The following is a 26,735-nucleotide window of genomic DNA, read 5'->3' as shown; positions in this document are numbered from 1 at the left end:
GAGCTTGGAGCAAAAAGTCACGGCGCAGATTTTGGGGGTGCGCGCTGCGTGGTTGGGCCAGGCACAAATTCGAGGCTCCACCAGCTTATCGTCACTTATCAGATGTGGCCCTGCCCCGCTATACGGTAAATGATTGGAGAATCAGGCTTCAAGGTGGGGTCCCGCAAGTTGTCGTCGTGTCTCCATATAAACGAACTGTGGGTGGAGTGAGTGCGCTGAAATGCAAGGGTTCAACGAATTTCCATCGGCCAGTTTGGTGGAAGCTAAATGCGAAAGGGGTTCCGGTGAAAAAAAAGTCACTTTCCGAATCTCTTTCTGAGGTGGCCTTCCCTACCCCAACAACGTCTCCATTTTTTAGCACTGGTCTCCCCGAAGATCCTTTGCTGCCACAAAGCTCCTGCTTGCTTAAGCTGCTGGGAGAAATTTGTGCATAGGGTTGCAGTCCTGCTCCAACGACACCAAAGTTGCGATTCGTCCCAATATCACTCACCATGGCTGAAGCTGCCACTACCACGGCTGCTCCGGCAGGTAGGCCTACAAAGCCTGATGAAGCCGCTTACAAAGAGAAGCTGGCTCAGGCTGAGAAGGAACACTCGGAGGTCATGGCCAAATACGTGAGCTTCTACTCTCCGCCTCTTTGGTCTTGTTGCTTGTCAACAAAGGGTCTGTTACGTCCAGGTCTAACCGTACAAGCCCTCATAGAACGCCATCAAGGCCAAAATCGACATCGCTCAGCCCAACAAGAACAAGGATGCCCCGAACCCGACGCAGAAGCGTCGCCAAGAACTGATTGCACAAGCAAACGAGATCCGCCAGAAGCAGGCTGGAGGCAAGAACGCACGCCAGACTAAGCAGGACCAGATCAAGCGCCTCGACGAGCAGCTCCGCAGCCGCATCGCTGAGCAGAAGAATGCTCGTGGAAAGGTCAACTTCAAGAGCGTCGAGGAGGTGGATCGTGAGATCTCCCGCCTTGAGAAGCAGATCGAGGGCGGCACCATGAGGATTGTGGATGAGAAGAAGGCACTCGACGAGATGTCCAACCTCAGGAAGCTGCGCAAGAACTTTGCCCAGTTCGACAACCAGCAAAAGGAGATTGACGACCTCCGCAACAAGATCAAGGAGGTCAAGGACAGCATGGACAACCCAGAGCAGAAGGCACTCAGCGAGCAGTACAACAAGATCCAGGCCGAGATAGACGCCATCAAGGCCGAACAGGATGAAGCATACAAGGGTCTTTCCAGCCTCCGTGACGAGCGTACCAAGCTACAGAACGAGCAGCGCGAGAAGTTTGAGGCCATCCGCAAGATCAAGGACGAGTACTACGCGCAAAAGAAGGCCTACTCCAACTATGAGTGGGAGGCCAAGCAAAAGGCCAGGGAGCGGAGGAAGGCTGAGGAAGCAAAGAGAGCTCAGGAGTTCAAGATGGAGCGCGCCAAGAAGATGCTTGCCGAAGCCAGTGACCCTGCTTACCTCGAGGAGATCCGCCGCGCCAACAGCTTGATCCGCTTCTTCGACCCGTCGCACCAGGGCGAGACCAGGGCGCCGCTCCTGGCCAGCAGCGGTCTTTCCGCCGAGGCTACGCGTAAGGTTGACGACTCCGGCCTCAAGGGGACTCGCCTGATGAGCAAGAAGGATCGCGATGATGAGTACGCCCCGGCCGTTAAGAAGGGCAAGAAGGGAAAGAAGAGCAATGCTGCTACGGATGCCGCTGGCACCGGAAAGTTCAGCTGCCCGCCATCCGTCATGGAAGACTGCGCATTCATGGGTATCGAGCCACCCATGAGCGCAGCTGATGTTCCTACTGTGCTTGAGAAGGCCAAAGCCAAGCTCGAACACTGGAAGTCTGACCAAGCTGCTCAGACTCAGAAGGTTAGTATCGCCCCCATGAATGACTGTTTTTGGAATTTCGTTATCAGAGTACATGCTAACAGTGCACGAAACAGAACATCGACAAGGCAAAGAAGGAGATTGAGAAGATAGAGGCTGAAGAGGCTGCTGGCAATGATGCCAACGGCGACAGCAAAGAGGACAAGGCTGTCGCGGGCGTGACCTCGGACCTCAAGGAGACTGCCATTGAGGACAAGAAAGATGAGGAGACCAAGGCATAGCTGCGCCCTGCTGCTCAGAAGACGCAACCTGCAGAATCGAAAAACTGAACTGATTTCGTGTCATGATGGCCCAAAAGGTCTTGTGGCATTCACGCTTCACTGGCTATTTCCCTACATAATTTCGCACCTGGGAGTATCAAAACGGCTTTCAATAATTTTGGGCTATATAGCGTGTGTTTCTTAACTAGCTCTATTATTATATTCAATTCGGAGGGATGCCAAGAGTAGAGTGAAATTTGGTAATTTGACCTGGGTCTCGCTGTCATGCTTTGATGTGCATGTGACCGAAACAAGTGGCCATAGGACTTCTTTGTTGGGCAGTGACAGTACCAGCTCGTAATTTTCAATATGGCTTGCCCACTCAAGGGGCTGATAAACTCCAGGGTCCAAGAACCCCAAGGCCAGGTAGAGGCAAATGGCTGGGAATATTTCGAATTTGTGGCACTTAGTCCTCGACCAGGTTGAATGGGTTTCCTCCTTGGTATGTGTCGGGAGACTCGTGCGATCCAAATGTACAAAGGAGCGGCCCATAGTCGTAAACACCTCCGGTGACAGCAGGGAGGAGCCAGCAGCAACGAGCCAACAGACCGCCGTTTCTAATGTGACTGCGCGAAGCACATAGGGAAAACAAGATGCATGGCGAAATTAGACGAGAAAAGATACCTGTTCTCCAGCTGCTATGCAAGAGAAAACAAGAAAAAAAAAACTTCAGAATGTGGTCTCCAGTATGCCGCCTGCGAACGGTCTTTTGATGAAAACAAAAGTCCTTTTTTCCTCATTACAGTCGTGTTCTTCGTGGGAGAGAAAATAATGTCGTGGGGCAAATTGGTGTGACAAGAAACAAAAAAACAAACAAACAATCTTATGTAACAAAATCCTCAATCTCATATCATAGGCGCGAAGCCATTCACTCCAGATGGTTCCTGCGGACTCCTCCGTAGTACGGCGTATGGTAAGAGAAATGAGGTCCTGGAGGTGGTCCTGGAGGTGGCCTGAAGGAATGTCGCCGTGATGGTGGCCCCGGGGTTCTCCTTTCATCCTCGAGGGGTGGAGGCGGCGGGGCGAAGCTGACACTTGCCAGGGCCCCTGGCCCGCCACCGCTGCCCCTACGGCTGACCCTTTTGTGGCTCGATGGAGAGTCAAGAGGTGGATTCCGTACTTCGGGATCGCTGTCACGAGGGAGTGTAATGTTGACGAGTCCATAGAAGTACTCGAGAACTTCGGGATACCTATAGACGGCAGCCTGCCAGTCGGTGTCGATGCCCCTCTTGAGGGTGGCCTGGGCAGCCGCTATCTCGTCATGGTATGATGGATGGTGGAAATGGTGATATGAGTGTGCCGTCAGACGCTCCATGTGCTTTGTGTGTTCCTGCTTTCGTCTTTCGGCTTGCTTATGATAGACTGACAAGACATAATCTTGAGCTCGACCTCGCACCCATTCCCTGTGATGGCTGTTAGCCAATATGTTACACGATATCAAGGCTCGTCGGGAACAGATGTGAGGGCCTGAAAGTGTTCACATACCGTATATCTTCGTACACCCTTGACATCAACTTAGCCTCGGCCTGTCTGACGGCCTCCTCCAGACCTTTGGCTTCACAATCACATCGGACAGTGGCTGGCCTCCGGCATATCGCACAATCGGGGTCCATTTTGGAGACGGACCTCCTTCGTCCTGCGTGCTTGCTACTACCCATTGTCTCAGTTGGAGGTGCTTAACACGGAAATGGTCAAGGGATCAAGCAGCGAGTAGAAGTTTTGGGACAGTTTATTGAAGTGTAGTGTGTAGTGATTAAGTATAAGAAGTTGAAATCGTAATTGGAAGTGAATGCCCTGCTCCCATAGGAAGCCCTGCGGTCCAACCAGGGACAAGGAGCTTATAGAACATGTGCTGGAAGAGAATGAGATAGGAGAGGAGAACGGGTGAGAGATTGTGTGTGTGGGTGTGTGGGTGTGTGGGTGTGTGGTGAGAGAAACAGCAGTGATGGGAAAGAGACGATGAAGCATACCTACTTGGTACATAAAGGATAGGTAGATAATAAGGGTACGAGATACTTGGACTTACTGGGATTAGAGCCGCAAAAGCAATGCAACAGTAGACAACCGGCAGCAAGTCAAGCAAGCAAAATGTGGGCAGTCTTGAATGAGTATGCAGGCAGTGAGCTGATACGGTAGTGTTGTTATTGTCGCTGCACCTGCAACTGCTGCTGGCTACTTGCGGATGCTGGGCAAGATGAGCTTCGTCTGCGTGGATCCCAACAGCATCCAACTGCCTGTCGGAAACTCGGGATTCCAGTGACGGTGTATAGAAATATGTACTCCGTGGGGACTGGCGGGTAGTAGAAGCAATAAACAACAACAACAAAAAAATAAAAAATAAAAATAAAAAAGGCTTGGTTAATCCTTGTTTTTCTTCTGTCGTCTCCAGTGGCGAAATATGGTTATAGATTGCAGTGCAGACAAGAAGATGCCCAACCAGACAATTGCTGTTTCCCGCAAAGATACTTGAGTAACAACAAAAACAATGAAAAAAAGGAGTCGGCAGGTTATGGCCTAGCGAATGCCAGAGAATGTGGGTTATACACTTTCAGTCTAGTCTGGCTGGGTCGCTGTCGTGGCTCGAATGCGGAGGCTCGTGGGCATGCAGCTTGCAGCAAGCCCCCGGCCCAATCGCCGGTATTGTATCTTGGCCCGTCCGTGGCCGTGATCCGGGCCCTGGACGCCCCAACTGGCTGACTGTCAAGCAATTCTGCCCAACGTGATAATAGAGCAGGGATCGACGATGCAATGCCTTTGTGTTTACTGCGTAATGCGACTTGAGTACCTGTTAGTAGGTAGGGAGGTACCCAAGAAAGAGCATAAAAAAAAAAAAAGCCCTATTCCCCCGCTTATTTAGTGTTGAGGCAAGTTGTACAGGAATGGACGTGTTATCGGCTCCAACTTCACCGTATCTGCAAAGTTACCATTGACACAAGACCGGGCAGAAAAAAAAAGAACCAAGGAGGCAGGTGGCAGGTTTAACTGACAGCCACACCGCAGCCCTATGTTCCTAAATGGTGAAATAAAGACAACAAGATATGCGGCTAAACGACAGGGTACCCGGCCAATTTGAGACCAAGTCTTGTCTGTGGGGAGCAGATGGCGACGCTAACGCGCGATTTGTGAGAAAAAGTTGGGTTACGCTGCAGCGGCGAGACTGGCGGTGTTGGGCTACTTCCACAAAATGTACTTGACCGTAACTTGTGGATAGAGGACGAAGTAATCCACCAATTAACCCAAAAGATCGGAATGAGCAAATGGAGTTCGAGAAAAGCACACCACACGTAAGATCAAGGAGGAGTAGAAAGGGAGAAAAAGAAAAAAAAAAAAAAAAAAAAAAAAAAAAAAAAAAGAGAGAGAGAGAGAAAAAGGCTAAGGTAAAAGAAATCCAACACTGCTACATGTCATAGACAGAATCAAATGAGACTAGACAGGCCCACAGGGGAGGGCATCAGGGTCGAGAAAGCGTTCCGGGTTACATACACCGCAACTCCAACTGAGGAGAAATGGAACGCCAATCTCAAACCAAAGTCGGGGTAAATTACAACAACAGCATGCATGATTGCTGCCCTGGACCAAGTCACGCCCGAGGTACGTGAAGACAGAGAAGACAGATACTTACGGAACCCACTACGGGCGTAGACCAATATACTACACCAGTAAAAGCTGCACCCGTCCGTCTATATACAGAACAGTGGGGCTGCGGTGCATGTATGCCCGACGAACACCTGGCATCACGCTGATGGTCAGTTGGTCGGTCCAGTAGAATTAACACTCGATTCTTTCCATCGAACGGAGCGGGTCATCGTTGTGCGTTTCCATTGGAATGCATTTGTCCGTCTATCCAATAAACGATGCGCACATTCGACGGAAGTAACTTACCGTCGCTGACCCAGAGATATTCAAGGTGTCGTTTCAACAATTTTTTTTTTACCATTCCAGCCCGACCTCATCAATGGCGTCACCTTGAATTGAACTATAGTAGTTAGCTACCGTCTTGTCCACAGTAGTACATATAATCCTGGAGGCGACATGTCCCGATCCAAGAACAATAAATATTTCGGACGTTGTTGGAAACGGCCTTCTTTCACAACTGCGAATGCGGGCTAAATTGTAACAGCGACAAGATGCGAGATTGAGACAAGGGTCAGTTAGCTAGCTAAAAGGAAAAAAAAAAAAAAAAAAAAAACCACTTACTTCCACTAACTAATTAGTTCATCGCCCCATAAGCTGGGATCCACCTGCAAAAATGCCCTCTTATCTTTGTTATCAGAAAGCTTTCTGCATGGGTACGTACCAAGCTTGGAGTTCGACTTTTGATCACCAATAGATTTGGTCCCTGATGCGAGCCGCGCCGTTATTGTATCAAAAGGAGCCTCACCCGCGCCGTGGGCTGGACGAACAAATAGTAGCCAGAGATGTCTCCTATATGCGCCAAGCCCCCACAGCTGGTACTCCCCTTTCTTTACCCTTTTTTGCTCCGAGCCGGCACGGCACAAACTCGACGGACAGCTTCGCCGCTTCTGCAATATCGTCACTATATCACCGAGACGCCAGCTGCCGACATATCCTCGAGGCTTAACCCAGATCCTGACGACTACTCAGCACCCCACTTCTCAGACAAGGCCAAAATCACCATTTCTGCCGGAGCCGGTGGGAATGGTTGCATATCTTTTCTGAGAGAGGCATACGTCGAGGAAGGTCCCCCCAACGGTGGAGACGGCGGCCATGGCGGCAACGTTTACATCCAGGCCGTACATGGACAGACCTCTTTGCACAAGCTGGCCAGAAAACGGTCGATAAGGGCAGCTCCGGGCAAGCACGGGCAGGGAAGCTCCAAGACGGGCCAAAAGGGCGACGATGTAGTAATCCAGGTACCCGTCGGCACTATCGTGAGAGAGATTTCGCGTTTCGACCCTGAGACGGAAGATCGCATGCTAGAAAAGGCACTATACGGACGGAGACGAAGGCCTGTAGAGCCTGTGGCGGAAGCGTCTGTAGAGGATGCTGCCGGGGAAGAATTGGCCGAGGAGGAAGCGCCAGTGGACCCTTTCCGCCACAAATGGTTACTTTACCCAGGCATGAACACTACGGAGCGAAAGAACCTCGATCTTCCGCTGCGCCTACCAAAGAGGACAAGGTACTACTCGCAACCTGCAGCCCCAGTTCTTCTCGACCTGTCGCAACCGACCCGTAGGCCGATTCTTCTGGCTGCAGGCGGAATAGGGGGTCTGGGAAACCCGCACTTTCTATCCAGGGAACGGCCAAAGCCGATGTTTGCAACCAAGGGAGAACGTCCCATGTCGATGAAGCTGGAGCTGGAGCTCAAACTTCTGGCCGATGTGGGCTTGGTAGGGCTACCCAACGCCGGGAAGAGTACTTTGGTGCGCGCTCTTTCGAACAGCAGAGCTCGAGTTGGTGCTTGGGCATTTACGACGTTGAAGCCAAACATTGGGACAGTTGTTCTGGACAACAACAAAGGAAAACCGCTCGTCCGAAGCGTTCGCCGTGTGCCACGTCACAGCGACGACCTGCCGTACGGTATCACTGGCGAGGATGACACCGAGGTGGTCCCGCGGACCCGGTTCACCGTCGCTGATATTCCTGGTCTGATAGAAGGAGCCCATCTCGACAAAGGTCTTGGTATGGCGTTTCTGCGCCACGTCGAGCGCGCCGGTGTGCTGGCATTCGTACTTGATCTGAGCGCTGGCAATGCGGTCAAGGCACTCAAAGCACTCTGGCATGAGGTCGGACAGTACGCACAAATGAAAGAGGATGAGGAAAAGGATCGCGAGCGTGATGCCAGGATCGAGTGGAGCGACGACGGCGAGCCTAACCATTCCAACAACATTGGCGGCTATGGCTCGCCTCTCTCGGCTGACAATCCTCCCGCCCCTGAAGCCATCTCTGGGCTACACATTGCGTCGAAGCCTTGGTTTGTGGTCGCCACCAAGGCAGACTTGCCTTCAACAAAGGAGAACTTCGATGAGCTAAGAGGTTACCTGGCCAAGATTACAGCGGGAGAGGAGCCACATCCCAGCGGCATAGCGGGAGCTTGGATAGACGACTGTGCGGCCATACCAGTCAGCGCCATCAAGGGGCAGGGTATCGACCGAGTCATCCACTGGACTGTAGGATTATTGGACGAGTAGAATGTATATAATAATGTAAAGATATACGTGTATAACTACGAGACTATGTGTATTCAAGGGCTACATGAATTGATTTAGACCAGTTCATTTTGGCCTTCATGGTGGTTGCAATTCCTTTGGCCCAAGTTGTTTATCCACAGCATGAGGTTGTCCCGAGCTGGATCGGAATGCAAGGGTGCTTCTGGGCTTCAGGTATTATGACCGTCTTACCTCGGCTCGTGGCTCTCGCTCAAATTTCCAGACGACTGGAACTAGCAAACGTGGTTGTTAGCGGCCAGCTTATGTTGCCGTTGCAAGTATCTTCACAACCTCCGAGAACTGTCGGGGTTTGAGTCTCGCCCAACTGTTATGGCATTCTGACCGCGCGTTTAGTCCCAAACCAACTTACCAATTGAGAAAAAAATATGATACCAAGCGAATATAAAGATGTAGAGATCCTCCCTCCCAAATCTAAAAAAAAGCTAACATCAACCGCCAACATAGCTGATTATTTCTTCAATCTTCACTGGAACTTCCATATCCACCCCATTTGCGTTACAACAAAGATGTCGACTGTCATCCGCTTTGCAGACCTGGACAGACCTGTCCATGTGGGCGTCGTCCTCATGGGCGGGTACGCATCCCTGATCCCAGGACTGCAACGATCGAGCACATTAAAATACTAACAAGCCAAATTGCTCTAACCAGGGAGACCGAGATACTCGATGTCGCGGTCATCGACATGATCAGCGGCCTCGATAAAGAATTCATCAAGACAATTCCAGGGGTACCCGAGGAACTCAAGGCTAAGGGCATCGATGTCGTATTCCACTGGGTCTCGGAGGCGGGGCCTGCGACCCCGAGCCGGCTCAACTGCGGCATCTCGCTCGTGCCGACCGACTCATTCGCGGACTGCCCGCAGCTGGACATTGTAGTCATGGGCGCCCACCTAGCGGGCTACGTGCCTACCGCCACCGAGCTGGCCTTTGTGCGCAGGATCTACGAGACCTGCGGCGCCTTCATCGCCATCTGCGGCGGCATCCAGGCGCCGCTGATGGCCGGCCTGCTCGACGGCAAGAAGGCAACCGGGCCGCGGTTCCTGCTCGACGTGTTTCGCCAGCAGGCGCCCGCGACCGAGTGGCTCGAGAAGAGATGGGTTCGGGATGGCAAGATGTGGACGAGTGGCGCGCTGCTCAACGGCCTCGATCTCATGCACGCCTTTGCCCACGAGCACTGGGGCAACAGCAGCGGCGAGGAGTCGCTGGTTGGATTCAGCTGCAAGATCTCGGCTTGGCCGAGCCGGGATGTCGACTACAAGGACGTTCCATGGAAGATGTAGGCCGGCGGCGTGGTTGGAGAGGATGGCACCGATGGCGCATTTTCACGTGAACTGTGGATTAGTTGCCTCTCAGTCGTATGAAGGGAACTTGTGAGAAAGTTTATGAGCTAGCTCTGCAAATAGTGCAATCATTTGTTTATTCCAAATGAGCACATCGTTAGTCCAGATATGTTATACGCGGGACTCTGAAAGCTTGGCAACAGCAGACAATATCATCCGTTGATAATCATCAAGTTTGATTGTTTGTGGTCAACTCTTCGAACTTGCTGTATGTGCATGCAAGAAGACGCGGAGGATAGCGGTGGATCTGATGGAGCTTTGAGGCTTGGTGGTACGTACAGTGTGAGAAACGCCCAAACCCACGCATGTCCATCAATGGATCAATCCGTGCGGGGCACAACTTGCAGCTCGACGTCCCGTCTTTTTTTTTTTTTTCCTCTGTCGCGATCGTATGCCTTTGACTCGTTCTGGTTACTCCGTCAAGCTCTGTAAAAGGTCCCCGAATGCGCCTTTGAAACATTTGCAATTGGCGCAATTAGGGTTCCTTTTTTCCCCCCTCACATCACGCTCGCAATGGGTAGAAGTAATCGCAAAAATGTAAGATGACCTTGTCTTGCCCTTTGCTGAATTGAGGCAAACAAACTGATCCATTTGCCCTCAATATCTAGAAGCGTGGGGGTGGCGCGAATGGCCATTTCGATGGCAGGCGCCGTCACGACACGGCCACCAACAACCGATATAACTATGCCAACCTGCCCAAGGAAAACGAGAAGCTCCAAAAGTTCTACGATGAGCTTCTCGAGCTCCCCGAGGAGGAGCGGGCCGAGTTCTGGACCGCTTATCAGCGGGAGCTCCCCAACAGCTTCCGCTTTTGTGGCTCCAAGGGTCATGCCTCCGAGGTCATGAAGCTCATGCAGACGAGATACATACCCGAAATCACACAGATTGCGTACGAGGGACAACCTGTCGACCCGCCCAAGGCCGTCCCGTGGTACCCTGATCTCTTAGCTTGGTGGATGACCACGCCCAAGAATGTCGTGCGGAAGTTCCCGCCGTTCGCCAAGTTCCAAAAGTTCCTCGTTTCTGAGACGAGCGTCGGAAACATCAGTCGCCAAGAGGTTGTCAGCATGATTCCACCGCTGGTTTTGGATGTCAGGCCTGGTATGACTGTTCTCGACATGTGCGCTGCTCCTGGAAGCAAAGCATCGCAGCTGCTCGAGATGCTCCACGTCGGCGAGGAAGCGAGGATATCCAACTTCATGAAGAAGTTCTCCGGCGATCAGTCCGCCGACACCGCCCCCGCTGTCGAGGAGGGAGCAGACCTGGAAGTTGACGCAGGGGACCATGGCCGTGCCACTGGCATGCTCATTGCCAACGACGCCGAGTACAAGCGGTGCCACATGCTGGTACATCAACTCAAACGCCTCTCTTCGCCCAACTTGATTGTCACAAACCACGACGCTACCCTTTATCCCTCGATTCGTATCCCCAGCAGCGACCCCAAAACCAACGCGTATCTGAAGTTCGATCGAATTCTGGCCGACGTCCCTTGCTCCGGCGACGGCACCCTCCGGAAGAACGTCAATTTGTGGAGGGAGTGGGTTCCAGGTAGCGCTCTGGGTCTGCATCTGACGCAAACTAGAATCCTCGTTCGTGCCTTGCAGATGCTCAAGGTTGGCGGCAAGATGGTGTACTCGACTTGCAGTATGAACCCTGTCGAGAACGAGTCGGTCATCAACGCTGCCATTGATCGCTGCGGCGGACTCGACAACGTTGACATCCTTGATAGCAGTGATAAGCTACCCGGGCTAAAGCGGAGGCCTGGCATGAAGACCTGGAAAGTGATGGACAAATCGGGACGGGTCTGGAATAACTGGGAAGAGGTTGAGGGCCAGCTGGAGGTCAAGGATGGCAAATCCCTGACGGGCAAGCTCTCCAAAACCATGTTCCCTTCCGGCACCGACCTCCCGCTTGAGCGTTGCATGAGGATATACCCTCACCTGCAAGACACGGGTGGTTTCTTTATTGTGGTGTTGCAGAAAAAGGCCGAGTTTAAGGCCAAGCCCGAAACCGATCTTGGTAGTACGACTCCCGCGAATGGTGAGACTACAGCCTCGACACCGAATGTCACAGAGGGTAAGCGCCCGAGGGAAGAGGAGGATACTGAAGAACAAACAGCCTCTAAGAAACCAAAGACCGAGTCCAGCGAGCAGCCCGCAGCGTCTGAAGACGTCAACATGGTTGACCAGCCAAAGGAAGAAAGCACTGCTCCCGCAGAAGCCAATGTTGCGGAGGAAACGGTAAAGCAGGAGCCCGAGACAAACGCAACTGCCGCCCCTTCAGAATCGCAGGTGTCGAAACCTGTTCCAACCCAAAATAACCACGTGAACCAAGGCAAGAAGAAGAAGGAAGGCCCCTACGAAGAGCCTTTTAAATATCTCCCAGCAGACCACTCGGTTATCAAATCCGTTAAAGATTTCTACAAGCTATCGGACCGTTTCCCGCTCGACCGTTTCATGGTTCGCAATGCCATGGGAGAGCCAGCAAAGGCCATCTACTATACATCCGAGCTAGTGCGGGACATTTTGGTTGCCAACGAGGGCCGCGGTGTTCGTTTTGTGCACGGTGGTGTCAAGATGTTTATGAAGCAGGATGCTCCCTCAGCCGAGGTTTGCGGATGGCGCATCCAGTCCGAGGGTATGCGTATCCTGCATGGCTACGTCGGGCCCGAGAGGATCATCTACTTGAACAAGAAGGAAACTTTGCGCAAGCTCTTGATCGAGATGTTCCCCAAGCTGGCTGATGACGGCTGGAAGAGCCTCGGCGAGGTTGGCGAGGCTGCGTTGAAGATTGGTCTAGGCTGCTGTGTGCTTCGAATTGAGCCGGGCCCCGAGGACCAGGACATGGAGCGCATGGCTCTGCCGCTGTGGAAGAGCTTCCACTCGGTGAACCTGATGCTTCCCAAGGAGGACCGGTCTGCCATGTTGCTGAGGATCTTCAACGAGACCACAGTCTTGCTAAATCTTGGTCTTTCGAAGGACAAGGCTGAAGCAAGCAAGGAGGAAGAGGGAGATGCAGTCACAAACGGTGAAGACAACGAGATGAAGGAAGAGTCCGGTATGGCTGCTGACGACAAGGTCGAAGCAGAATCCAAAGATGAGACTCAAGACACTGAGGAAGGTGGAGCCAAACTCGAGGCGGTCGAAGAGCCAAGCAAGGCCGAGTCCAGCAACGCTTGATCTGGCCCAAAATTCAAAGATTTCAGTTTCACTTTGAGAACGAACGAGCAGGGAAACCATGCTGGTCACGATATTGGGCATCTTGGTGTATTTTAAACCTCATTTGCGGAGTTAACTGGGAAATCTTTTATGAACTCTTGGAAGTCTTTCAAAACACACCTCTCATGGACAGACCCCGTGTTTACTGGGCTCTATCATAAATGGCTTATATATGGCTAAACTACTGACATCCTCCTTGTTCCTTTAAATGTGAAATCCTCCATGTTTAGGAGGGTCACAAAAACGCCACAGTCCTGCAGATTCTGCAGCTTTCCGAACCGTTGTGAGCTCATCATTGGTGATGGCACGGTTAATATCCGCATAGCGCACCGCTTCCTTACTTTGGCCAGATGATGGCTCTTTCTCCGTTGTGGCCTCAGCACCCTTGGGAAGCCTTGACTTTTTGGCCTTTCCTACGTTGGCTGCTGGGCGATATTCTAAAGAAAACAAGCGATTTATGTGTGAGCATGACTTTCGTAACCTAGAGTCGTGATGGTTGCAGTCTATTGACTTACGATCCATCAGGTTCACAAAAGTATCCTTGGACACCTCGGTCGACAACCACTTCATAATCTCCTCAGACTCAGCCGTCAGACCCGGCATGATTAGATGCCTGACCAACAATCCCCTCCGGGCAATCCCGTCTGGCGTGAAGCACAAATCGCCCACCTGCTTGTGCATTTCCTTGATGCTCTCCTTTGCCGCATCGGGATAATCCTCGGCCTTCAAGAGCCTCTTGCTTTCTGCCGAGCTCCACAGCTTAAAGTCTGGCAGGTAGATGTCGACCAGCCCGTCGAGGAGCCTGAGCGACTCGAGACTGTCGTAGGCCGAGGTGTTGTACACAATCGGGATCCGGAGCCCCATCTCGGCGGCGGTCAGGATCGACAGTGCTACCTGCGGGACTACGTGCTCTGGAGTCACCAGGTTGATATTGTGGACGCCGCCGAGGTTTTGGAGCTTAATGTACCACTCGGCCAGCTCCTCGGGTGTGAGATCTTCTCCGTTGCGAACATGGCTGATGTCGTAATTTTGGCAGAATGTGCAGCGGAGGTTGCACATGCTACAGTTTGAGCGGTGGTGTCAGCTTCATGATGGTAACTAGAATTATGCTGCTGTGTTTTCTGACGACGACGAAGGTGCAGGTAGCATTGATCAAGGGGATAGCTTTGAGGTTGGCATTGCTGAGACTGGTTCTTTTTTTTTTTGGAGGTTTGTGAGGGTGTGAGATACAAAATTACAAATCCCTTTTTTACAAACAACGAGCGGTTATATTCCCATGAACCTACCTGAAAAAGACGGAGCCACTACCATTATGGCCCTGTATACACGGCTCTGCAAAGCAGATTAGCACCCCTGTACACGTTTCGTTGGTCCAAGCAACTAGGAAAACTCGCCGACCTAAACTGCACCAGCACCACTATCATTCTGCAACATCAACTCACCTTCACCGAAATGAGGGGCGATTACATTAACCTTTACCTTCTCCCCGATCATACACATGCCCAGCGTCTCATAGCGGTTCACGCCGCAGAGCCGGGGGCATAGATTGCACTGTCGCAGGTGTGCATATGCTCTCGACCGCTTGAGGGCCGCGTCGACCGAGGAAAGCTGCAGATAGCGCGGAATGTAGGGATCATCAAGGAGGAACGGTGGTGCCAGGTGCAGCCGAGCTCGCCCGTTGACCAAGGACCCGGGGTGCTTTGTCCTCGTCACGCATGGAGAAGGCCGCTTTAGCAGCCTCAGAAGGGCTCGATTCGGCGACCATGCCATCTCATTGAAAAGGAATGCGGTGGCAGAAGAGATTTCTTTTGGCCAAGATTCTAGACTTGTTCTAGTGAGGGGCGCATCTCAATTTTTTTTAAACATTTCTTTTTCTTTTCTTTTTTTTTCTTTGGTTTAATTCTGGTCGAGGCAGGTGTTAATTGAGTGAGTGAGGTGAAGTAGATAGATAGATAATGGGAGATCTCGCACTGTATGACGCATGGCGTCATTGTTGATATCGACAACGTCCGCATGATGATGCGATATAATTTGTGGCAAAGCGAATTACCACAACAGGTAATTAAGCCCTTATGGCTCAGTGGTAGAGCGCATCACTAGTAATGATGAGGTCCTAGGTTCGATCCCTGGTGAGGGCACGTGCTTTTTTGTTCTCTTTTTGTCGATTTGTTTCCATCCATGGACAAAGGCCCCACCTACTCTTTTCACCCTTAATTGTAACCAACTAACTAGATACACATTACAACCAGACCTTTTATCAATATGCACCGAAAGCGGCCGCGTTGCATCACGTTCATCATTTCCTTTGTGGTTGGTTGGGTTAGGCATTGTCTGGCGAGTGTTGGTTGGCAATTCGTTCTTATTGAAATTGCACATTTCCCATTCCGGCACTCTGAACGACAAAGTTGCCTTGGCGGTTTGGTTCCTAGTTTGCGAATGCGCATGATTGGGGCCAGAAACTTGCGTTGAAATGTTTAACTTCATTGGGTCTTTGTCTGGACGGACTATCATAGTCATTGGGCAACAGAGCTATAATAATAATTCGGTTCCATTGCCTATCAATAAAGAAATACTGTCTGTCAAGTTTCTACACGTTACTATACAGCCTAGTCCCGCCCGACATCCCATTTTCAACAAATATATCAATTCTACTCACATTAAGGAGCCTTCCTTTACTCCAATAGACTAACCCACATTCAAGATGCCAACCTCCCAAAGAGGCCACAAGACTTCGCAGTCCCGCCAGGTCGACCCCAGACCAGCTATATGTTTCGGTCATGCCGGTAGCGTTGCGAGCTGCATGCCCTACATGGCATTCAATAACATCCATTCCGGACCTTTCTCGGTCTTGGCTGGTCCTTCACCACAAATCATGGACACCGAGCGCGCCTATTTGATTGACAGCATGCAACGTCAAATTCAGCGCGTCAGGCGGCTCAGGGACAGCTTGCGCCGCATCGAGGGACGACTCGCTAGAATGGCCGTCGAAATCGGTGACGTTGGGGTTTCTCCTTGCTCCAATGCCACCATAGTTGCTGGTGGCACAAATGGCAACGAGCGCAGAAAGCTAAGAAAGGAGGCCAACCTCCTGAAGGGCAGAATTCTCGAAGCAGAAAAGCAGGAGCATCTTGCACTACTACGTCTGAATGATTTTGGAATCAAGAATCAGGGGCAAGGGCATTTACAGAGCCATAGTGCTCCGAAACCAAGCTTGATGCTCTCCCCGGCATCGCAGTACGACCGTGAATGGCAGATGCGTCACCAAGAACCCGCTACACAAGCCCTTCCATCGACTCAGACAATCTTGCCCCAGTCGTTGCTTCTCGCTCCTTCGATGCTCAGCCCATTATCCCCACCTTTTATCCCCGGTGCTATGTTTTCCAACAGTTTCTCTTGGGCCAACAAGTCTCACAGGGATGAAACAACTGAAGCCATTATGATGGACCAGTTTTCGCCAACCGACATGTCTGCAGTTGGTGTGCTATACTGGCCAACTCTTCCTTCTCTGGACATAATAGACGCCAAAGATGCCAAGACCGGAGAGAAGGATACAGGTCTTGTTGTTCGAGAAGCAGACAGTAGAACTTTGGTCAGTCACCGCAGCATTTCTCTGAATCAGATCAACCTAGGATACGCGCCCTGGCCACAAGACAAACGCATGAGCATGCCGTCACTCAGATCAATATGGCCGTAGATGAATAACAGTAGCTGGCTGGCTGCGCGGAAGATAAGGCATAACAAGAGAAGATGGCGAAGGAAAGCCCATATGTCGGACGCGGGTGGAAGCAGGACGTACACTGACGGGGATGGGCTTGAATGAGGATCAGAGGAAGCAAAACAATAAAGTAGCATGACTTCTGACATATTCTATACAGGCCATATAATCGATGCATTAGGCAAATTAGGCAAATTCTCCGTTCTGCCCATCGTCGAAGCCTAGATCCGCAGCAGCCCTTTTCTGCTGCTCGCTGTGGCTTGGTGACCTCGCATGTGAGCGAGGAGGAGCACTAGGCGGCGGTGGGAGAGAGAAACCACCGCCACCACTCATAGATGATGAAGAGGATGATGATGGAGCAGACGGAGGTGGCGCCAGCGAAAATGAGGATAATGGCGCGTTTTCAGCAGCCTTTGTTTCGGCATCTTTTGGCCTGGATCCGAATTTTGAGCCTTTAAGATTGACAGTGATGGTCTCGCCTTCTTTCAAACTCCAGTCGCGCTTGATCTCGGGCTTCGTCTCGGCAGGGGCGCGCTTTCCATGTGGCCCGCCAGCCGGGTCCTGGTCCAGTCCTAATGCCTTTCTTGCTTCCTGCAAGGCCACTCCAAAGTCGAAAGACTCGCTCCTCTCCTCAAAGCCGACGCCCAGAATAGCCTTCCTGCCCGCCCCATCCTGGACCCTGACGGCAAAAAACCGGGAGCTGTCCAACGTTGGCTCCACAACGGCAGCCGAGGTGTACGGAGCAGCGGCAAACAATTGGCCCGTGGATGAGTCCTCGAGCACTATGTCCGTCTTGACCTTGTCCTCACCGCCTGCCTGGGGAACGGCCGTCTCAATGGCACGCAGTCTGGCGGTGAATATGTGACGCTTGGGATCCTCAGTCCAACTTGCGGCCATATACCCCTTGTTTGAGGCCAAAGGGGGGATATTGTAGACATGCACGGCCGGCGCGATGAAAAGCACACGCTGAATGGCCTCAGAGGGCAGCTGCTCGCCTGTTGCGGGATCAAACGTCTGCATCTTTTTTTTTTTTTTTCAATTAAAAAAAAAGGAGAAAAGCAGAAAGAAGAAGAAAAAAGTACCTATGCCAGTGCGTGGTGAGAAGAAGTCTCAATGCACATATGCAGAAGTACGGTCAATCAAGTTTGCTGCAGATACAAAGTTGAAACTTTGAATGGGAGAAGTACACAGTAAGTTGATACATACTTGTAGTCCATACAGGGGTCCTCCTGCCGCGGGGTAGGTACGGAATCTAGCCCTAGAAGAGCTGGTGGTTTACCGGTAGTAGGGTCCTCTCTGATAAGAGTTGAAGCTCATAAGTACCCCACTTTCAATGCAGCTATCCTGCTGTCGAGTAACAGAACCCTGGTTGAGTCATTCATGGTGCTCGTCATAGCCTCGCGGCCAATTCGCAAAATACTAGCCCTGACCACTTTGGCTGTCCGTGAACCTCAAACAACGCCCGAAATTCTTATTAAAGGGAAGCAGATACTCTAAAATCAAAATGTCAAATGTAGTAGTGCCCGAGATGGAGGCCTCTTCAAAGGCCTTCGATGCGCCAAACAACACAGAGTACGCATTATCACCCCGCCTTGTTCACTGCAAAGCTAAACGTCCTCCCCATCAGCCTCCATAGCGACTGCTATACATTAGCATGTAGGCGGTACATCATGCTAAGAAACTCCACAGTATTGTCGAAACATATGAGCGCATTCTCGCTTCCGATCCGGAGCTGACTATGCCCGTCGCCGCCATCGAGGCTCTCATTAATGTTCTCGGTCAGACCACATCGTCAACCGTGATGGAGACGCTCGATATCATCCGCACCGCTGCCGATCGTCTCAGGGCCTCAGTCCCAAACCCTGTGCCTCTCGCCGCAGGTACGGACCTTTTCCAGCAGTACCTCCTCCGGTCGCTTAAGAAGCAGGACACAAACGATGCCCATGCCGGCTTCGAGGAGACGAGACAGTACCTGATCCGCAACAGCCGAGTCTTCGCCAGCCGCGCCAAGCAGGCCAGGGCCGAGATTGCGGAGCGCGGGGCAAGGATCATCGGGGAGGGCTCGTGTGTGCTGACGGGCGGTGGCAGCCGCACTATTGCCGCCGTGCTGCTGCGCGCTGCCGAGGTGCACAGCGCCGAGTTTGGCAGCCCGCGATTCAAGGTTGTCTACGTCGTCGACCCGCGCTTCCCGAGCAACGTAGTCGAGAATCTCAGGTCGCGCGGTGTGCCCGTGGCCGAGATCAGCGAGCGCGATATTGCGCACGTCTTGCGCACCACCGGTGTCGACTTTGCCCTGCTCGGAGCTGAGGTTCTGTGCCAAAGCGGAGGTGTCCTGTCGAGGATAGGGACTTATAACATTGTCGAACTCGTTGCTGCTTACAAAAAGCCGGTCTACTTTGCTGCCGAAAGTCACAAGATCGCCCGTGTCTATCCCTTGAGCCAACTGGATCTGCCACGTTGCGGAGTGCAGCAGCAGGTCGCAAAGTTCACAACATCAAATGATGCGCCAAAACAGGCAAGCACAGCTAATGAGGATCCAATTGATTATACTGTAAGTAGTGCGGCTGCTGACCCCTTTTTTGAAACCATATGCTGATTCTGCTCACTGGATACAGCCACCAAAGTTGATCACAAAGGTCATCACAGAATACGGCACTAAAACTCCCAGTGGGATCTACGAAATGTTGCTTGACATATATTCTTGAGCACCAAATCGCTTCCGTAAAGGACACAAAAGGCATATGTTTGAGTAAATGCCTCATGTAAGACAACTGGTTGGTATCGATCGATGGTGTACACTCAGCCCGTCTTCCAAGCTTCCTCGCCCAAGCAAAGCTTCTAAGTGCTAAGGTATCAGATAAGGATTCACGTCACCGCCTCAGCTGCCATGGGGATGGGAAGCTGCTTTGGCTATGAGACATGCGTAACTCAACTTCTTCACAATTGAGGGCTCATGGTTGCCGGTGCTAAGGCACTTGCATGGCGAAGTATGCCTCGGTGGGAAAAGTTTTTTAGCATTGATTAATATCATGCAAGAACTCGAATGAAGTTGCAATACATGGCGCCGCTCATTGAGTAGAATAATATGAGCGTTGGCGGAGCAGAGAACGAAAAAGGTGGTTGGTGGCCCTCTACGCTTGGCTCTGAGTGAAGACGAAAATCAAATAATTAGACCGAGGTATCATGTGTTATGTGTATATCCCAAACGCCAAAACGCCGTATCCCTTTGCATCATTCATCCGACACGTGTCATGAACCATTTCAGAGGGGTGCTGTTATCAATAATGGTTCAGAGAGTGTTCCAAAAGTAATTGGCATAGAAGAACCTCGAGAACTTCTTGTCCATATTGACCACATGGACGTCACCCTTGCGGTCGTTTCGGATAACGGCGCGACTCCATTCCTCACCCTCGCGCTCTAGTTCTATGCCGAGACTCCTGTATACCTTAAGTCTCAGCAGAACCTCGTCCTCGACTGGATCAGCCGCTCCCGGCTCGCCCTCGACACCCTGCAGTTCCAGCTCCTGCAGGCGCGCCGCTAGATCCGCCGCCTGGGAAGAGAGCCTCTCCGTCTCGACCTCGAGGTCGGACGCGGCCTTGGCAGTGCGAAACTTTTGGGTGTCGAGACGCGCCATCTCCGAGGCGTGTGCGGCGGACGAGTGTTGCAAGGTGAGCTCCTCGTACTGCGACTGGACCGTATTGAGCTGCCGTGAGAGTTCTGCGATATCATCCGCGTCAGCTGTCGGAATTCTTTTTGGGACAAATTGTGTCGGAGAACGAAGCTGGGGGGTTATACAAACTTTTGAGCGACGACTCGGCTTCGCGGAGGCGCAGCTCTCGAGCCTGGTTCAGTACCGCTGTCGAGTCCTGGAGGCGCTTGAGGGCAGCTTTGTCGGGCGCGACAGCGAAGTTTTGCACGGTTGCTCGGATGAGCGTCGCGGGATCTTCTTCGAGTAACATTGCGACCAAATGGCTTTTTTTTCTCTCTTTTGGATCCTGAAGTTTTTTGATTTTATTTTTTAAAGTTCGACAAGGTCAATATGGCTCGATTTTGGTTGATTGTGGTATCTCGAATTATGCGACGAGCGTTGTAACAAATGCAACAAATTTGATCGATTCTGTGACGACGTTGTCTGTTGGACGATGGCGACCATTCGCAATGTAAATACAGCTTCACCCACCCGCACATAAACAAATTACCCGAAACGGCAAAGTGTTTTTTCTTTTCTTGGTACTGACCAGAACGCGCCAGAAGCGGGGTCTGGGCACGCGTTTCTTATCTTATCAGCTAGTCCAGGTGGCCATCGTCATCGTCATAACCAGGGGTCGGTCACAGGTCATGCCGCAGCCTTCAACCTCAGGTGGTTTAATATCGGAACAACAACCTCGTAATTCGTGAATACAAGCCTATCCTAGCTACCATAGTTAGGATACAACAACGTGAAATTTTCAAGGATACTCACCAAGCCACAGCCTTTCTCCCCAAGATTTTTATTTATCCTCTAGACGTCAGGAATACTACCAACAATGGGGACTAATCTTCCCTGTGAGTTGCAGCCAGGCCGGATTTGCTAGGTTCATGCCATGGCTTGTTCGAAACACTAATAATGGGATCAACAGATGCGATCGATGCGGAAACGTACGGAACCCCTAGACAAGAGAAGACCGACGTGAAAACATGACTTGCGTCTGCCGCTCGAGAACAAAACTGACGCTGAGTTTGTGCAGGCCTCTTCAGCCGGCAGAGCTCGCCGTTCTGCGGGCGCAATATGACAAGGAGGGCGATATGGTCGGTGTACAGACCAAGTTCAACTATGCCTGGGTAGGTGACTTGGCCATACCCTCAAAATTCTCATTCAGGTGGGAAATGCTGAACACTGCATCCACAGGGCCTCGTCAAATCCAGTACGCGATCCGACCAGCAGCTGGGTGTCATGCTCCTCTCCGAAATATTCCGCACATCCCCAGAACGCCGTCGTGAATGCCTGTACTACCTCGCCCTGGGCAACTACAAGCTCGGAAACTACGCCGAGGCGAGACGGTACAACGACTTGCTGCTTGGCAAGGAGCCCACGAACCTCCAGGCGACAAACCTGCGGTCTCTGATCGACGACAAGGTTGCCAAGGAGGGACTGCTCGGTGCTGCCATCATTGGTGGTGTTGCCGTTGCCGCCAGTGTCGTCGGTGGCATACTGATCAGGAACATGGGCAGGAAGAGGTAGTGTCTGGCTTTCGTTGGGGTACACGTTGCTAACCCCCCTTCGAGGATAGTGAGGCGCTTTTTTTTTTTCTTCGTCTGGCAAGGAGGGATCAAGTTGGGCGTACGCAGCGAGCGAAGATTGTGCACACTACTCACTACACCGTAATATGTATCACCAATTTTTGATTTAGTTGATCATGTTCCTCTGGTACTACTCTGAGGCTTATGATTTAGTTTTGGCAGTTTTATGCTTAGAGAATAGCCACAACTCAAATTGCCAAATAGGTAAGTGATATCATGGGCATAGCGATATCAGTCTGTGATCATGGCCAAATATGCCTCTGGTGAATTTCAAAAGAGAAAGAGATGTGGATATGTTGAACAAAACGGTGTGCCTAGGTTGATAGCTCGGCTATATGGTGAATCCGATGCGCTAAGCCATCGTATCTTCTTTTTGTACGACGAGGTTCACGGGGTTCTAAACAACTTTAAGATCTTGAAGTGGCGGGGTGTGGAACAATGGGAACTGCGAGTTTTCAGTGTGGCCGTCAGCCGCATACCTATAAATTCCGAGGGCTCGACTCCCCAGAGGTTGTACATGGAGAACGTGACTACCTGCAGATCTCGGTTCTGGCTTGCATGTATACCAAAAAGAAACGTTCCGGCTTGTTTTCCGAATGACCGCCTTTCTGCCGGGGCAACGGGGATTGCAGAGGGTGGCTTGCGGAATGTACTTTAATCCCGACCGAATCATAATAACAAATTAAAAAAAAAAAAAAAAAAAAAAAAAGAGTCCTGATCCTGATATTAGAGACTTTGAGAAGGTTCTGTGGCCTTGGCGACCGACCCCGGGGACTTTGAGCCGTGATCCGCGCTCAGGGGTTCGTAATCTCAGCCTCTCTGCCCAGAGAAGGCGGGCGTTAGCCTCGGCGGGTGATACTACATAAATTGCTGCACCCAGGTACCTGATTTCATTCCAGAAGCCGCCCGCACGGCAAGATGGTGGCGCCATGGAGAACAATAGCAGGGGAGAGTAAAAAGATGGCTTTTTTTTTTTCTTGCAATCAGCGCTGCTCGCAAGCCGTTCATGCATGCACTTGTCCGTTGTGGTTGGTAGGTGTTCGGTACAACACATGAGAGAATATTGCGGCAAGGGCGGGCCTCCCCGAACAAATGTCTGAAGGGAAGGCTTTTGCCAAGTCCAGGGTCCAAGAATAGTTCTGAATTTATATTCATGGCTCCACACTTCAGGGCAGTCATGCGGCCGGCTCTGTCTTTGAAAATCTGATGGTGCAATCCTGTCAAAAAATGACCGATCTCCTGGTGAAATCTGCAGAGCGTTATGGTGTGTACACCATCAAGGAATATGAGCTTTCTACATTACTACCAGAATCAACGTCCATAAAAGAGATTGGCATCCTGGTGTTGGTAAGAACCCGCCAGTATCAACAGTTTGCTTCTTCCGGACGCCGTTATTATAGCCTTGTTCTTTTTTCCCCCGTCAAGATCATGTGGTCGGGTTTCCAAGTCGATGAGCTCAGTATCACAGAAAAGCATGGTTTCACGACTGGAGTCTGGTTCCCGGCTATTCGGAGAAGGTGTAACTTGCCCAAAGTCTGCCTGCCCCTCAGTAATCGATCGGACAGCCTTGATGCATCCATATTTCATGCAAGAAACTCTGGGTGGGTTCCGCCGAAAAAGAACCGGCGGAGTAATAACACTGAATGGCGTGAGGTCTGGACTCGGGGAACTTGATGGGGTTTTCTGTGTTGGGACACCGACCGGGACTCGGGCTCGGCAGTATTGCGTGCCACCACGCAAAGACATTCAACAACGTCGTTTTGGTATTGCTTCTGGTGTCCAGCAAAGCGTTTGGGAAAGTGGCACGTGGGCATCTGCCATCTTTACACAACGGAGAGGTTCCCCCGCAATCGCAACCTTGGTGGATGGAAAGAGGGTGTTATGCATTGTGACCCAACGGGTGGATTATTGTGCATTGTAGAATGACAGGTAATAAAAGCGTCAGGCGAGTGTCAGCTCATATGTAAGGCCTGTCCAAAGCAAGGCAATTCGGCGCCATTACCACCAGACTGAGCCGAGCACTTTTCATACCTGCGTGTGTACCTCGATCACGATGCAGCCTCCCGGGGTCCGCGTGACTTTTCTGGCATGGGGCTGATAGGTTTCTTCCGGTGTTGTACAGCAGCGAGGGTTGTTAGTCCCACCGGAAGGTCCGTCTGCTTGACAGTTGTCGCCATGTGTTGGCACATACGAGAGAGGCCCAGAATGTACTCCGTAACTCGTAAACCTGTGATTGGTGTGAATTGCTTCTTTGATGTTTTAGGGTTGCCGGGTCCGCTCGCCACTGTTCTTTGTACGGATTATACAAGATGAGGTGGTCAAGGTGGTCTATGATCCTAGGACTGGACTGGACTGGACTGAACTGGTTGGGTTGGCCGTCTTTGAAACCCAAAGAGGACCTAGGTAAAGTACAGTACTGTAATTACTTTGTCCTCCCCAACTGCATTTTGAGGCGGCACCCCACGCCCGATCCACCGTTAGCCATATTAATGGTAAGACATCCCGCGCGACCAGGCACCTGAGCTCACAAGCTGCAGGACCTGGCCTGTTTGGTGTCATCCTTGCTCCATTGTTGCGCTGACTGGGCGTGTCCAGAATTGCATTAAGTTGTGCGGCGGTATGCAGACCAAATAGCGGGGTTGAGGGGGTGCCACAGCAAATGCTACTATACATACAGTACGTAGAAACTTTATAGTACCTGGTACAGCAGGAAGCAGCAACAAACCGAGTAGGGATGTGTGTGGGGAGCAAGACAAAAAAAAAGTTTGATGCGTTGTATCCCCACGGTTTGTCCTCTCGTTTAGTTCGCTTCGATCTGGGACACCATCCCGCTCCGGATCAGAGCCAAACTTGAAGTTTGAACTAGCAAACAACTTAAGATCTTGAAGATCATGGATAAATATGCCGGTTATTTGTGTCAACGGCTGGGACCCAGCAGGACGGCTCAGCCATGTGTCCCAAGAGCCAGGTAATCTTCACCTTGAGACAGGGTCGGGGCGGCCAAGGATGTGAAGAGTGGCTTGGGTGGGTTTGTTTCTTTTGTTCCTTTTTGTCCTACCGCTGAGGTGAAGTCAAAAGGTCGGAGCTTGACTGGGATCGTCGAGGTGACTGCCAAGACATGATACGATGCTCCCTCGGAAAAGCTACCCCGTAATGTGCCCCGTTCTTTGTGGTAGATGACGGGGTCGATGACGCTGCTACGGGTACAGCTGATGACCTCCGCACCACCTTCAACAATGGGAAAGACGCCGCGCGGAGTCTCGGCACATTCCAATGTCGCCAGCCAGTGCATGCGTTGTGGCTTCAAAGTTTATGAAATAGTCCGTCCATTGAACGGAGCGCTAATGTCGTCTCGGCTGCAGTCAGCCCGTAGCCCGGTGTATAAACAAACGAAGAACAATTGTACCGGACGGGTGGGCGTGGCAAACAGTGGTGCAGACCTGTCATCAAAATCCGTATCAAAAACTTGGTATGTATGAGTCCTTATTCCGTTTCTGTAGGGTAACAGTTGTGCAAGGAGGGACTGTGATGGGAAAAAGCAGATGTGGGAAATGGAGTTTACCTGAGCTTTTGGCGCCTTGTCATCACGGCGATTGGTCTTTGGTCCAGTAGGCGGGGGGTTTTGTTTCCCTTGCCAAGGTGTTTTGTGGAGCTTAGGCAAGCAAAGCCTGTCCAAAAACCCACCCCGCTGGGAAACCGAACATGCGATTTGCTCCAACTTCCTTCCTTCCCTCGGCAGCGCTCCCCGTCCGTTGATTTTTTTTTTTTTTTTTTCTTTCCGTCCGACAATGAAACCTAAATATTGGCTACATATCGGGTAGTACAATTACGCCCTGACAAGAGAATACATATAGTACACCTTGCTCTGTTTTTATGATCAGTCGATCTTTCGACGCGCAAACATCAGCCAAAAACCCCGATGCCTGGCAGTTAAGCAGCGTTCATCGAGGCAGACTGTTTCAAGGGAAAACCGTTACTCGGGCTCGTTGCAGAGAATCACCCGATGCCAGGCCATTCTCGGTCGCGTGTCCCACTCTGTCTCCCCGTCGACGTCAGACGCGAATATGTACCGTACTTGGTGTACAGTATCCTAGGTACCTTGCCATACTGACAGGTGTAGCCAAGTACTTCTAGATGCTTCTTGGCAACCTACCCAGTTTGCCAGCTTGTGTTTGTACCACACACAATACCTAAGATCGGAACCATCATGGATCGGGCTAGCATCCACCAACCACCCCGGCAGGCAACGAATGAAACGAAGCGCCGCAACTTTTTTACTACTGCAAGTCGCTGGATACCACCTTATGTAGGTCCCCTTTTACTTTGCTTTACCTTGCCTCCTGATTACAGGAAATCCATCAACCCACATCAACCCAGATGTACCAAGCGGTACTTGGGGCCAAATTCAAATGTCCATACATGAAAGCCACCACATCAGACATGCAGGCCACCGTCTAGCCTTGACCTAGGGAGTAAATAAATACCTTACCTACGGATACCACATACATATGATTGATAAACATGATCAAGGTATAAATACTACCCCGGCATGCAGGAGGCTTGATAGGTTCATACTTACTGCAGATCCATGGAAAAGCGCTACTGTGCTTCCATGACCGGGGCCTTCACCGGGCTGGGCTCCTCCAGGGCTGGAAGGTGTGACCACGAGTAACTTGGGGCCCCAACAGCCGCGGACAAGGTTGGTGCTTCTTCTGTAAGAGGTTGCTTTCTGGATGCATTTGTTCCTGTGACGGGGGGCGCTCTCCGCTGGTTCCGCAACGCAAGAATGACGCCCAGTTTCTCGTGTGGTGAATTTTATTATTATTATTGTTATTGCATTTATAA

At 51.4% G+C, this 26,735-nt stretch overlaps 11 protein-coding genes across 11 annotated transcripts; 7 read left to right on the top strand and 4 right to left on the bottom strand.

Moving 5' to 3' along the window:
- Positions 1 to 491: 491 nt before the first annotated feature.
- On the top strand, positions 492 to 2,108 carry PpBr36_02910 (uncharacterized protein; the record flags this gene model as incomplete). Its single annotated transcript, XM_029890087.1, has 3 exons — positions 492 to 614; positions 703 to 1,869; positions 1,944 to 2,108. The coding sequence occupies 3 exons, from the start codon at positions 492 to 494 to the stop codon at positions 2,106 to 2,108; spliced, it is 1,455 nt and encodes a 484-aa protein (XP_029754218.1).
- A 907-nt stretch (positions 2,109 to 3,015) lies between these two features.
- PpBr36_02909 (uncharacterized protein) lies at positions 3,016 to 3,805 on the bottom strand (the record flags this gene model as incomplete). The annotated part of the gene is made up of 2 exons (XM_029890086.1): positions 3,016 to 3,550; positions 3,633 to 3,805. The coding sequence occupies 2 exons, from the start codon at positions 3,803 to 3,805 to the stop codon at positions 3,016 to 3,018; spliced, it is 708 nt and encodes a 235-aa protein (XP_029753330.1).
- A 2,760-nt stretch (positions 3,806 to 6,565) lies between these two features.
- On the top strand, positions 6,566 to 8,299 carry PpBr36_02908 (uncharacterized protein; the record flags this gene model as incomplete). The annotated part of the gene is made up of 1 exon (XM_029890085.1): positions 6,566 to 8,299. The coding sequence occupies one exon, from the start codon at positions 6,566 to 6,568 to the stop codon at positions 8,297 to 8,299; it is 1,734 nt and encodes a 577-aa protein (XP_029753331.1).
- A 545-nt stretch (positions 8,300 to 8,844) lies between these two features.
- Positions 8,845 to 12,856, top strand: PpBr36_02907 (uncharacterized protein; the record flags this gene model as incomplete). Its single annotated transcript, XM_029890084.1, has 4 exons — positions 8,845 to 8,912; positions 8,987 to 9,613; positions 9,917 to 9,959; positions 10,286 to 12,856. The coding sequence occupies 4 exons, from the start codon at positions 8,845 to 8,847 to the stop codon at positions 12,854 to 12,856; spliced, it is 3,309 nt and encodes a 1,102-aa protein (XP_029753338.1).
- Positions 12,857 to 13,099: 243 nt separating this feature from the next.
- PpBr36_02906 (uncharacterized protein) lies at positions 13,100 to 14,665 on the bottom strand (the record flags this gene model as incomplete). The annotated part of the gene is made up of 4 exons (XM_029890083.1): positions 13,100 to 13,332; positions 13,411 to 13,955; positions 14,182 to 14,227; positions 14,338 to 14,665. 4 exons carry the CDS (start codon positions 14,663 to 14,665, stop codon positions 13,100 to 13,102), a joined length of 1,152 nt encoding a protein of 383 aa, XP_029753339.1.
- Positions 14,666 to 15,596: 931 nt separating this feature from the next.
- Positions 15,597 to 16,589, top strand: PpBr36_02905 (uncharacterized protein; the record flags this gene model as incomplete). Its single annotated transcript, XM_029890082.1, has 1 exon — positions 15,597 to 16,589. One exon carries the CDS (start codon positions 15,597 to 15,599, stop codon positions 16,587 to 16,589), a length of 993 nt encoding a protein of 330 aa, XP_029753336.1.
- A 207-nt stretch (positions 16,590 to 16,796) lies between these two features.
- Positions 16,797 to 17,630, bottom strand: PpBr36_02904 (uncharacterized protein; the record flags this gene model as incomplete). The annotated part of the gene is made up of 1 exon (XM_029890081.1): positions 16,797 to 17,630. The coding sequence occupies one exon, from the start codon at positions 17,628 to 17,630 to the stop codon at positions 16,797 to 16,799; it is 834 nt and encodes a 277-aa protein (XP_029753337.1).
- Positions 17,631 to 18,114: 484 nt separating this feature from the next.
- Positions 18,115 to 19,315, top strand: PpBr36_02903 (uncharacterized protein; the record flags this gene model as incomplete). The annotated part of the gene is made up of 3 exons (XM_029890080.1): positions 18,115 to 18,182; positions 18,300 to 19,161; positions 19,226 to 19,315. The coding sequence occupies 3 exons, from the start codon at positions 18,115 to 18,117 to the stop codon at positions 19,313 to 19,315; spliced, it is 1,020 nt and encodes a 339-aa protein (XP_029753334.1).
- Positions 19,316 to 19,899: 584 nt separating this feature from the next.
- Positions 19,900 to 20,569, bottom strand: PpBr36_02902 (uncharacterized protein; the record flags this gene model as incomplete). The annotated part of the gene is made up of 2 exons (XM_029890079.1): positions 19,900 to 20,327; positions 20,410 to 20,569. 2 exons carry the CDS (start codon positions 20,567 to 20,569, stop codon positions 19,900 to 19,902), a joined length of 588 nt encoding a protein of 195 aa, XP_029753335.1.
- A 567-nt stretch (positions 20,570 to 21,136) lies between these two features.
- Positions 21,137 to 21,831, top strand: PpBr36_02901 (uncharacterized protein; the record flags this gene model as incomplete). The annotated part of the gene is made up of 4 exons (XM_029890078.1): positions 21,137 to 21,155; positions 21,230 to 21,248; positions 21,338 to 21,431; positions 21,499 to 21,831. The coding sequence occupies 4 exons, from the start codon at positions 21,137 to 21,139 to the stop codon at positions 21,829 to 21,831; spliced, it is 465 nt and encodes a 154-aa protein (XP_029753332.1).
- A 3,009-nt stretch (positions 21,832 to 24,840) lies between these two features.
- On the top strand, positions 24,841 to 25,044 carry PpBr36_02900 (uncharacterized protein; the record flags this gene model as incomplete). The annotated part of the gene is made up of 2 exons (XM_029890077.1): positions 24,841 to 24,914; positions 24,954 to 25,044. 2 exons carry the CDS (start codon positions 24,841 to 24,843, stop codon positions 25,042 to 25,044), a joined length of 165 nt encoding a protein of 54 aa, XP_029753333.1.
- Positions 25,045 to 26,735: the final 1,691 nt, after the last annotated feature.

Source organism: Pyricularia pennisetigena, chromosome 3, assembly GCF_004337985.1.
Source record: "Pyricularia pennisetigena strain Br36 chromosome 3, whole genome shotgun sequence".
NCBI lineage: Eukaryota > Fungi > Ascomycota > Sordariomycetes > Magnaporthales > Pyriculariaceae > Pyricularia > Pyricularia pennisetigena.
Note: the sequence above shows the minus strand (reverse complement) of the source record. Positions and strands in the feature narration are given on the sequence as shown.